The sequence below is a fragment of the Lissotriton helveticus genome, chromosome 3_1 (genome assembly GCF_964261635.1).
Source record: "Lissotriton helveticus chromosome 3_1, aLisHel1.1, whole genome shotgun sequence".
Classification (NCBI taxonomy): Eukaryota; Metazoa; Chordata; class Amphibia; order Caudata; family Salamandridae; genus Lissotriton; species Lissotriton helveticus.
Genome location: NC_136061.1, coordinates 1,837,718,584 through 1,837,731,176, shown reverse-complemented (window position 1 = coordinate 1,837,731,176; position 12,593 = coordinate 1,837,718,584). Strand labels below are relative to the sequence as shown.

Below are 12,593 nucleotides of genomic sequence, written 5' to 3'. Positions count from 1 at the left end.
TGAAGTTAGCCGTTAGACTTGGTTTATTCCTCCCAGACAGCCACAAAACAATTAGGTGCGCATGGATGGTTGATCAACTGGCAGAATCAGGGGACAGAGCTAGGCACAGCCCCATGTGCAATTGAATAGGCTGTGTTCTGCCTTCACACAAAGGAATTGTACCCATGTATTGTTCATGCACTCAGCTTGGAGCCAGGGCAACTGAGTCAGAAAACTTCAAGCACATAATTCTTTTGAAACTTCTCTTACTTTAAAGGAGGCACAAGGCATAAAAATAGTACCCTCAGACCTACTCTTCAAGTTCACTTTGTGGACCTACGGAAGGGCTCTCAGAGGACTGCCTGCTGGTGTGCCCTGCTGTGTACTCCGTAAAACTGCTGCGCTGCACCTAGAAGGACTGCTTTGCAGCCTGGAGCCTGCCTACAACCCTCAGAGGCCTGTCCAGCTGCTTGAGCCCTGTTTCATCACTTAAACCCAGGACTAATAGAGTGACTCCAAGGGCTAACTAGCTGGCCTCATGATCAGAGTCTCAGGGACAGAAATCGTTCCAACCATCTTGTACCTGCAACTGGAACAAGCCTGAGTGAGTCTTAAGTACCCCCTCCTCAATATGTGCCCCTCCAATTGTGGACACCCGGTGATGGTGCTAAAGGTTCCCAGGTAGGCAAAATCCAAAACATTGGACTTGCACATTTTTTGTTTAAAAACCACTCTGAGAACCAAGAAAAGACTGGGACCAACCTACTCATCTGCACATCCAAGGTATATTCCAGGTTGCCCTGACTTTGCAGCAGCTTCTGCTATGGCCTTTCCTGCAGAAGCAAATTCTGTTAAGCAGTGCTTCAACAAAGGGTTATCCGGCCTCTCGAAACTCTTATTAGCTACAGCCTCCAGCCTCATCCAGCTGGAGATCCCGCTGCGGTCTGGCCCAGCAATATATTGGCGGTGCCGCTGTGTCCTGACAGCCACAGTTTTCTCGGGGGTGAGTCCACCATGAAAACTGTGGCAGTGAGGAAATTAAGGGGGTCCTATAGGGTCCCCTGTTGCCTCTGGGCCAGGGAATACATACAGGTGTGCACACCTGTCTGCATGCACCCCCAGTTCCTGCACTGTAAAGTCCATGCAGTGCAGGAACATGCTTTGGTGCGCCCGTTGTGGTTCCTTTCTAACAGGCACTGCCTTGGGACCACCAAATCAAAAACAACAATCCTGCCGATACTGATGTTTCTTTTTATAAACAATCATATGGACACAAGTAGTCCACTCAATGTGACCCAACTGTATATATTTAAAAAATAATTTGTATTACATTTTTTGAAACACTATTTTCATCTCTTATTAGTTTAAATACAATTCAGCTGCTTCTACACATTACAACAGCACAACCATAATTTAGATACCCACTACATTAAATGGATTAGAACCAACACAGAAAATGATTTTTGACAACATAGACAAAGACAAATCATACATATAACTGAGACAAAACATATAACACATAACCATCGCAAAATTGCTTAAATAGGTTGAACTTTAGTTGAACTATCCTTAAACCTTACAAGGTCAAACAGTGTGAATTTTTTTAAAACAGATTCTGCACTGTTAAAGCAAAGAATATGCAAAATTTACAAATTTAAGAGAATATTAGCAACAAATAGCGATATTTATCGCTAAATGCGCTTAGCACATTTTTTTTATTGTTGTCTATCGCTGGATATTATCGCAGAGATAACATGCTATTAGCAACGTTTATCTCAAATACGATTAAATATCCGGCGATAGCGGCTCAATGCATGAATATCGCTGGAAATCCAGCGATATTCAGGCATTAACACTAATGGGGACTTAACCTGAATATCCACCTCCCATTGGAATAAGTCATTGTCTGAGCAGGCGTTAGGTTCTGGTGATAATCGCGCTTAGCGCGACTTTTGTAATTGGACAGCCTGCCTTGCTAATAGGCGATAGCTGTGTTGGGTACGCCCACTTTGCATGTCACTAGCGATGAATATCGCGCCAGGACAGTCTCGACTAACAGTGCGCGATACAAATCAGCCTATAATATATAACATAACATGCAAAGTGGGCCCCAAAACCGGTCGCTAAAACGGTGATAGTACCCTTGCTAATATGCCCCTTAGTTTTACAGGCATGGATAGATTTCTTTCTATCACACTTGTTTGGAGAGACAAAGGTTGACTCCTTAGACAAAGCCTGCAAGCTTGACCCACTGACCTTTACCTTCTCAGAACACTTTTCTTTTAAATTTCTTCAAAGCCCTAAGGTAAACATGAACCAGGCCCAAACCACTTTTTGCATGCAACTCACAGTCCATTGTGGTCAGCCATATATTTTGATTTTGACCCAGTCAGACTAGAAACCTGATTAGGATGGCGGGTGGACTTTTGTCCGCCCGCCACCCTAGCAATGCTGGGACCGGCTGCTAGTGGTGCGGCGGTCCCGCGCCGGCGATTAGGATGCCACCGCGGCGGTGGCATCCTCCATTCCCAGGATTGTGGCAGATGGTGCTCACAGCACCGCCCGCCACAATGCTGGGAATTCACTGTGTACATTGTCATGCACAAGGTGACAGGCACCGCAAGGTTCCTGCCACCATGTCCATGACAATGCAGGAGGTACCATAAGTACCCCCAATGTGCACCCCCTCCCCCTTAATACCCTGGGGGCCTGTAACGGGCCCCAAAAGCAAAATCTGCATGCCTCAGAAAGGCTGCTTCCCTCTCCCATGCTAACATGTGTGCCAGACACCGCCACTTTATATAGCCCCTTTGCCGCCCGTCGACTGGTCGACCGGCAGAAAACCGGCGAACGATCTTTCCATCCACTGGGGTCCCCCTCGCCATACTAGTATGGTGGGGGGGAAATGGGTGGCGGGCGGGGTAGGGTGTAGGGTGGATCACCACTACCATGCCGGTGGTGGTGATCCACCCTATATCCTAATGGACCCTTAAATGTCCAAAGTTGGAGATATGATCTCTTAATAACTCAGGTTCAACTGACTGGATTTTTGTCAATTTGGTCTCAAATGATGTATACAAACTTTCTCTATCTTTCTAAATTTGTTTGGGGGTTTCTTCTGTTGTGTTTTTCCTTTATTACTGTTTGTGTGCTGCATAAATACTTTACACATTGCCTCTGAGTTAAGCTTGACTGCTTTTGTGCCATGCTGCCAGAGGATTAAGTGCAGGTCAATTTAGTGACTTTTGTGGGTAACCCTAACTGGGATTGTGGCTGTTGCTTGAACAAGAGTGTTAGGCCTGGTATTTTTTGCAGGTTTATCTCTTTTTTGCTTTTTTACCTCCTGTTTTTGACCCATTTTTTGGTTTTAGGACTCTGGGCACTTTAACATTGCTAATCAGTGCTACAGCGCATATGCTCTCTATGTAAATTGTGATTATGATTGGTTATCCATGATTGGCATGTTTGATTCACTGATAAGCCCCTGGTAAAATACACTGTGTGTGCCTAGGCCCTGTAAATCAAATGCCACTAGTAGGCCTGCAATGCTAGTTGTGCCATTCACACCAGTACCCTGTCAAATATGTCTCAGACTGGCCCTGCAGTGTCTGTGCATGCAGTTTTTAACTGCCACTGCCAGGCCCTAGCCTCCTCTTTTCTTGCATGTAAGTCACCCATAAGTAGGCGGCCAATGGTAGCCCCTTGGGCAGTGTGCAGTGTATGTAAAAGGTAGGACATCTAGTATTGTGTTTTACATGTGCTGATAGTGAAATACTGCCGGCTTTGTTTTCACTATTGAAAGGCTGTCTCTCCCATAGGTTATCTTTGGAGCTTCCTTGTAACATTTTGCAACTTTCACTTGGGTAGAAATAGACATTTGGAGTTTAGGTTCCCTAAAAACAGGATTTAAAAATACATCTTTTGGTAAAGATGGTTTTTAAAGTGTGCATTTGAAAATAATACTTTTACAAAGTTGGTCTTTTCTTGCTTTACCATTCGGTGTGCCTCTGCCTACCTGTGGAATCAATGACTGGGGTTAGATTGACAGAGGGATGTTTGTACATTCATTTCAAAACTCACAAAAAGGGAGCTAAGGTGTGCCCTGCACATTCTGATGAGTTATCCTTGGCTAGAGTGGTGGGAGGAGTGGTCACTGAACACGTGAATAGGCTGTGGCTGCCTTGCCTAATGCACTCAGCCCCCCCGGAGTGTGGCTGGAGCACAGAGGACAGAATTGGCTAAACTGAGCAAGAGAGACGTTTTGAACAAAGACTTCAAAGGGAAAAGGAGGCACTCTTATCAGACCTCAAACCCCAGAACTTTAAATTACTTCTGGAATCAAGAGGAACCTCTGCCAAGGAGAAGGGCTGAAGGGCTGTGAGGAGAAGCACTGCCCCTTTGCTCTAAGTTGCTTTGCTGACTTAGCCTGCAGTTGCTACTTTTGTAAGAAGAGAACACAGATTGGACTTTTCTGTGAAACCTGCTTGAGAAGAAGTTCCAAGGACTTGTGTGTGCTTGCCTCCTGTTATCAAGTCTCAGGAACACAAAGACTTTGCCAACAGCTTCCTTGACCTACAATGCTGGGTGTTCTAAAATGCTAGGTGGTGCCAAGTGCAGTTCTGAGCCCCTGGAGGTTGTTCCTGCTACAGAAAGCTGTGAAGAACTGAAGATTTTATAAAAATTGATGCTTCGTCCTTCTTGCAGCTGTTTTATTTGACACTGTACTGCTGTGTGGGAGAAAATTCTGATACATGGCCCTTGCAGCTGAGGAATTGATGCAGCACCTGTCAGCTCACACAAATCTCCGAAGTAGAAGATCCCCGCACTGACTCCCACACATACCCTGCTTCGCGGATAAAAGAATTGATGCATAGTCTGTGTGAGCACAGTCGGATCGACCTTCAGCACGTTCAGATTTCCAAGCATCCCACCCGCGCGATTAATCTACATCAACGCTGGTGCTGCTGTAAGAAACCAATGTATCACTTCCCAGCACAGTAAGAAACTGATGCATCACCTCCCCTGCGTGGCAGTAAGGAACCAATGCATCACCTCCCCTGGAGCAAGGAACCAACACATCACTTTCCCTGTGTGTAAAGAACCAAATAATAACTTTCCTTTTGCCTGTTTTCCTTGTGATGTTTGACACATACCAGGTACTTTGGAACACAGGGATGCATCCATAAGTTTCATGGACCAAACTGGTTTTACCTTTTAAAAGTCATACTTTGATAACTGTATGTTGGATGTTTGCCATTTTGGTCTTGTTTGGTTTAGATAATGATACTTTATTTTTCTATACTGGTGAGGTGTTGATTAATAGTGTTTTCACTATTACTGGGTGTTATATTCCAATGCTTTACACATTGCCTCTGAGATATGCCTGTCTGCTTGTGCCAAGCTACCAAGGGGTGATCAGGAGTTATTTTAGGTGTGTCACTACCTTATCCTTACTAGAAGGAAAGGTCCCTACTTGGGCAGGTTGCAAGACACTGCCAAGTAGAAAACCACATTTCTAAGAACGGGTCACTCCTATTCAACCGATATCCCAATTTCTCAGAGGTACTTACTTATATTGTATTGTTTATTGTATGTTTATAGGTTGACCAACCAGAACATAACTCTCTTAATTTTGGCTTTTTTCAAAGATCTTGAACATGCACATGCCTTCTATACTATCTGCAGGCACCAGGGTGCTGCTTCTGTGTAGACGGAATCCCAGATATTGAAAGCCCAGCGAAAGCATGAAATTACCTCTAATAGTAGCATGAAGGAAAGAAGTAGTGTATGAATATAGGTATTTTATAGGTCAGATAATGGAAATTAGGTCTAAAACTGAGCTTGTGAGAACAAGAATTGGCAACATTCTAGAGTTTAAAGACCACATGAATTCATACAATGCAACACAATGGAAAACATAGTGTTTAATTACCACTGTAAAGGTGCACGTGTTCTGTGCTAAAGAACTTTGTGATGTGTAACGAAGCATGGCACCAAGGCAAGCCTCAGCCAATGTGGGCCTTAAGGGGTTTTGAAGATAGAGACAGATTGAGTAATTGATTTACCCCCCATTTCTAGGAACAGTTTTATTAAGAGAATGAAAGTTGCTTAATGACTACAAATTTGATATTGCTACACTGAACAGAATCAACGTTGCAGATGAGCCTAATTTAGAAAAAACATATTTTGGAAGACAAATGACTGGCCATCCTCCAAATCTGGCCACCCTCCAAATTCAATGCAGTAGAACAGGATATGCTTGCAAGTGAGGTTCGCAAACAATTTTGTTAACAGTTATGAGCAGTCCCTGTACCTGGTATCACCCTCTTAGGTATCCCACATTCCTGGTAAGAGGTGAGACATTTATTACCAAACAAATGTATCCAATTCTATCTTCTGATGTTGAGGGTGGTTTGTTTCATTTGAAAAGACAAAGGGGCATATTAGCAAGAACCTTGTTAAAATTATCGCCGTTTTAGCGGCAGGAAACTGCAGCTAAAACGGCGATTATTGGCGTGCTAATATGCGTTAAAGAATTCCAATAGAAGCCCTGGTTAGATGTCCTGCACATCTAACCTGGGCTTCTATTGGAATTCTATAACGAATATTAGCAAGTCCATGATCGCCGTTTTAGCGGCAGTTTCCTGCCGCTAAAACGGCGATAATTTTAACGAGGTTCTTGCTACTATGCCCCAATGTGTATAGCTGCAGAGAGGCATGGGATATCTTTCTCTTACCTTCTAACCCTTGAAACTGATGTAGGCATTTGCCACTGGGGTTTCTACAAGTCTTGATGCAGTGGTCACCACAGGGATTGTATTGCCATTCACATCCTCTATCTTCGTTGTAGAAATCACAGAAGACAGCTGTTAGAGATAGCAAAAGAGAGAAAATTGTAATTCAGGCCAGGAAAATATAAACTGTCACAAAGTGAACTGTCAATCAATGCATAGAGGGTCATGCAAGGATGCATTCATATCTTAACAAACAATGTTTATCCATTAACTGTAAAAATGAATTTACATTATTTTTCAATCTAAGGTTGTATCCCAGCAAACACCTGACATTAGAATTCTATAGCTCTATATTTGTTTTAAGTCTACTTTCCTTTCATTTGTGTCTTTCCCAAGCATTTTTGGAAACTATTATTAATGGCACAATTCCTTGCTTTAGTGTAGCATCAGTCCTTAAATTAATCACCTTTATGTTCAAAAGAGTTGTAGAACATCATAAACAAGTCTAAATGTACCAAATGAAATGAAAAATATAATGCTGAAGATTAAAACTCCTGGACACTCTCACCTTACTCAAATACTTCACTCTACTCGCCGACCCTTCAGTATCACAGCTAAAGACTCTTCTTACTAAAATATCACATCAATGGCACAACCAAAAGAAGCAACACACTCTTCAAGGCTGTCAAACACTGCACTAGTCATCTCAGAATTGCCAGTCCCTGCTTCAGCTGGCAAGTGCAAGTGCAGCAAGCACTACTTCAGTGAGAAGATCAACAAAATCAGGTTAAACATCATTATCACCATATCAACACACCATTAAATGGACCTCATTCATTCCAGTCTTGTACACTGATCTCTCCAATATCCTGAATTCCCTCAAAGCAAACTTCTATGAAGATGACACTCTTACTTATTCCATCAAGAAATCAGTCCAAGGAAAGGCCCTCACACCCTTTTCCACTGGTCAGCATCTCCATAAACCATAGAACATTCCTAGATTGTCTCAGACACAGTTAGCGATTCCTATGAGGTCACAAATTACCTGTCTCATTAATATTCATGAGGAAGGTGCTATTTGCGACCCCATTAGGAATGGCTAGCAGTCCCAGGGATGGGGGCCTGTTGGGGTCAGCAGACCACCATGTCTGTGACTGCTTTTTTAATAAAGGAAATCGGGATGCATTTAAAAAAAGAAAAATGAAACTTTTCAGTGTTATTTTTTATGAGCAGGCAGTGCTTCCACGTCACTATGCATTTCTTTGGACAGGTGGAAACTCGTCTGCTCCTTTAAAAGGGGTAGAAAGTCCCCCTGCGAATAGGAGCAGTGAGTGACTACTCTTGCCTGCAAGGAGATGACTGGTAGGGCCTCTGGAATCCATTTAGCTCCTCAAGAAGCCTGCCTTCAAGGGGCTCACTGACAGGGCACCACCTTTTTGTGGTGCACTGTCAGTGCACCTCCTAAGGACCTGTTTGCCTCTGCACTTGCATCCATAATACGGCACAGCTGCTGAGGCACAGTGATTACCTGAGGTAATATCCTTTGAAGATAATGCTTATTCTATATATGCACCAACGCTAACAGTATTTTAGAAGAGGCCACACAAGAATCTGTAGACTTTTTTAATTGGACATGTACACCTGAAGCAAAAACAGAGGGAGCATGCCCGTTGTGACTCGGGGTGGTGTAAGCTTTGCACAAAAATAGAAAGTGGCCTATACTTTCATTTGCTACACCACAAGCTGGACAACATGAGGTGGAGGAACTCCTCCACCTACCTGTCAGTGATCTCAATGGAAGGGCACCTGATCTTAGCTGGAAGAAAAGCTTCCTATCCCCAGGATTGGTAATGCTGTCCCAATATGGTTCCAAGACTGGATACAGTTTGACTACCACAAAACGCCCCGTCATGGAGTCGGATCTGGTTTTATTCCAGAGTCTTCCAGCTACCCAATCCCAGTATAGATCTTTAATCGTGTTTTTACTTGGGAAGGGTTCCCCAGATGGATTGTCCCATAAATTTGAGAGGCCAAGATCGCATAGGGCAGTCCTGAGATTTTTTAGCCAAACTATCTTGTGAAAGGTATCAGCATTAATTATGGCCAAGAACCCCTCTGCATAATGCCGGATCTCCGGGGTAGTCCAGAGGCGTCTCCAATAGAGAATCGGACGCAACCTCGCTAGGTCGCTAACTGATCTTCTCCCTAGATCAAGACCAAGCGGAATTAGTGGTGTGCTCTGCGGGAGTCCTGTAATTCCCCTAAAAAACCTATTCTCAGATATCTGCATGGGGAGGAGCTACCCAAAACCCCACAGCTCTGCCCCATAGAGAGCAGACCCAAGAGCCTTGGCATCATATACTGCCAAGACGGGTTTTATTGGCTTGGACTTGGATTTTTTATGTTCCACCCGAAGTGCCCCCGAGATCTGTTGGTGCCTCAAGACCGCCTTTTCTATGTGCTGCGACCATCTCGAGTCGTTTGCTATCTGTATCCCGAGATAGGTAAATACAGTAACCACCTCTAACTGACAGTTGTTCAGAAATATTTTTGCCCGGGGTCTACGTTTTGATGCAAAGGCCATCAGCTTGGTCTTACCCACGTTGACTTCCAGGCCATGCTCCCTGCAAAAAAGGTCAAAAATATTCAAAGCTCGCTGCAGGCCGGCTGGAGTTTTGGATAGAATTAGCGTATTGTCGGCAAACATCAGGATCGGAACCCTGAGGCCCGCCAACGAAGGCGCATCTACACTGGCGTCCAGCATTCGAGCCACTATCCCATTAATGAATAAAGAGAAAAGCAGGGGAGCCATTGCGCACCCCTGTCGCACTCCACGTTCAACCGGGAAGTCAACAGAGGATTCGCCATTCATGCCCTATTGGACTTTGGCGAAGTTGCACTCATGCAGCCTTATTATCAGGGTAAGTAGCTCTGCCGGAAGACCCATTTCGCTCAGAACTGCCCAGAGCTTTGTAGTCTATTTGCCATGTGATTAGTGAGGGTGAAACACCCATCGTGAGGCTCACTCACAGTAAAAAGAAAAAATCCAGGTGATCCAAAAGCAAAACATCCAGGTGCATTAAATGAGCAGAACCCATTTTTCTACAAAGGGTGACATGGATCAGCACTTCCAGGGCAAGATGAAAAGATCCAGAACAATTCAAAAGTGCTTGATAATTCTGCAAAAGCTGGAAAGTTCTGGACACACTCAGGTCAATAGGAGCTGGGAAGAGTTTGAGCACCAGTCACAGTATTACACTCGGCCTAACAACAGCAGTTGATAGGTTCTCTATTTGGGTCATCTAAGGGCTCATTAGGATGGCAGGCGAATCACCCCGCCGGGCCGGCGGTAGTCACCGCTGGCCTGGTGGGGGCGATCTGCCCCCTATTCACACACCAAAGACTCCCGCCATATTATGATGGCTGGGGGGTCCACGGCGGACGGAAAGACCGTACGCCGCTTTTCCGCCTGTCGACTCGTCGACCAGTGGAAAACATGGGTAATATGGTGGCGGTGTCTGCAAGACACCACCATCCATATTAGGTTCACTGCAGAGATCAGCCTGGGGCCCGTAGTGGGCCCCCAGAGAGTTGGTGGGTGCAAATGGGGGGTACCTTGGCATGGACAAAGTGGCAGGCACCGCGCGTTGCCTGTCACCTTGTGCATGCCAATGCATGACATGCATTCCCAGCATTGTGGCGGGTGGTGCTGTGAGCTACCGCCCCCGCCACAGTGCTGGGAATAGGGGATGCCACGGTGGCAGTGGCATCCTATTTGCAGGTGGGGGCTGCCACACCCCTTGCAGACAGTCCTGCAGGCAGTTACGGTGGCGGGCGGACTTTGTCCGCCAGCCATCGTAATGGAGCTCATAATTTATACTGCTTAAATTCCCTGGTCCTTTTTGTTTTGCTTGCCTATGGTTTCCTGATTTGGTTAGAGCAGATCAGGTTAACCCTTCCCTTCTTGGATACTGAGCTTTGCTTGCTACTATTCTCGAATTCCTACTCTAAATTCTCACATGATACAAGTCCTCCTGGTTCCCGGACTTTCTACTGTTGGAAGGCACCTTACATATTTGGTTAACAATTTGTATCATCGTCAGCTGGGTGCTAGTCACATCCTCCCCATTTACATACCCTGGTAAGCCATTCTACTGACATCACATAAAATTGCATCCTGTTGTACACAAGTATATTTATATTAATATTACAGAATTCTATATTATTCTCGGATTTACCAGTTGGTCCATTTCGGACCAAGGGTCTTTGACAATTGCTTTCCACCATTATGTACTCTCGAGATCGTGATGCTCGAGGCATTATTCTTTTCTCTCTAAATCTCTGCCCATTATTTACCCCTACATAGACTGTTCAGATGCTAGAAATCACTAGAGATCTTATTTCACTGAAAGGGGAAGGAATAGGATTAGCATCAGAGTCCTTGGCTTTAATTTCAGTGAAATACTGACAGTTTATCAGGACCATATATTCCATGGATTTGATGTTAGCTCATTACAGGCAAAATCTTAATCTCGCAAGACAGTCCCATAAAATAGGACTTTAGTTTCCTCCTGGACAGGATCAATCAGGTATAGTGCATGAAAACCCGTCACACAGGAAGCCCAAATAACAGGAATCTGGGTACTTTTTCCCCTCCTGGGAGCAGTCTAATGGCAGAAACTTCCAGACAATACTGGTTTTACTACCATTACTGCCTTCATTAGGGTTTTTCTGGAATGATTTCCTGGAAATCTGAAGGCCTGCCAATACTTTATGGCTCACAGAGAAACTTACTCTTCATGGATCAACAGTTTCAGATGGATTAATTCAAGATTAATGTCACCCTACCATAGCCGAGGATGCAGTTCCATTAATTAATAATAACAGTTATTGGTTGTCTAACTATGACCATTTCTTGAAACATTTCAAGATTATCTTTGGTTAATGGCGAACTAAACAAGATGATGCTACTGAGCTCCATTCTCTCACACAAGGATCAAGAGGCCTGATTACCTATAATTATCTTTACAATGAATTGGTCTTAGAATCAGGCTGGATGGATTAAGTGGCGGCTGCTACCTTCTACCAAGGTTAACATGAAGATATGAAAGATGCCATCTCACTATTGGTAAACTGACTCACTGATTCTAGTGATCTAATAAAATTTGCACTACAAATAGATCGCCAAAAAACAACGCCACTGGGAGCGATGGAAATAACCTGCAGGGTACTTTTGGTTCCAGCAGGAGAATATAAGTCTGCAAAAGTGTCAGAAGAGCGGATCAAGCAATTGCAGAAACACTTTAGTGCCCAGAAAAAGGATAAATGAAGGTGAGAAGAGCTGCATTGTATTGTGGCAAACCTGGACTTTTCGTTATGAACTGTCCCAGTCGGCTTGGAAATGCTAATGCTTGATCTTGATTGGTAAATCCAGATCAAACTGACTGATAACAAACATTTGCCAGTCCAATTGTCCACTACTTCAGGCCCAATGCCAATTGTGTTGCTTACTGATTCTGGAGCCTCTGAATGTTTTTTTAACACAACTTTTCAAGAAAGAATACAAATTACAAAAAAGAGGAAAGAACAACAATTCCTTATTAGAGGTAACAACAGTAAAGAATTGCCTTTTGGTGTCATTATGTATGTATGTATATGGTATTTATGTGGTGCAAACCTAGCCAAAAGATAGCAGAGTTCTGCATATGTTCAAAGGCTTGCTTAATTTAGCGAGTGATAGGAGAAGAAGCTGAGTGGTGGACAGGCTTCAACTCTTTCCTTAATTAGATCAGCTTTGAGCCAGACCTGATCAATATGGTTATGTTGTTCCACATCCTGGGTCCATAGAAGGAAAAGGCCTGTTGTCTTATTTTTTTCCCC

General features: G+C 44.1%; 1 protein-coding gene across 1 annotated transcript in view; it reads right to left on the bottom strand.

Moving 5' to 3' along the window:
* Positions 1-12,593, bottom strand: part of LOC144824333 (uncharacterized) — a 610,480-nt gene that overhangs the window by 427,402 nt on the left and 170,485 nt on the right. The window contains exon 9 of the mRNA XM_078683450.1: positions 6,717-6,845. Within this exon, the coding sequence (XP_078539576.1) occupies positions 6,717-6,845 (129 nt within the window). The remainder of the gene's footprint in view (positions 1-6,716; positions 6,846-12,593) is intronic.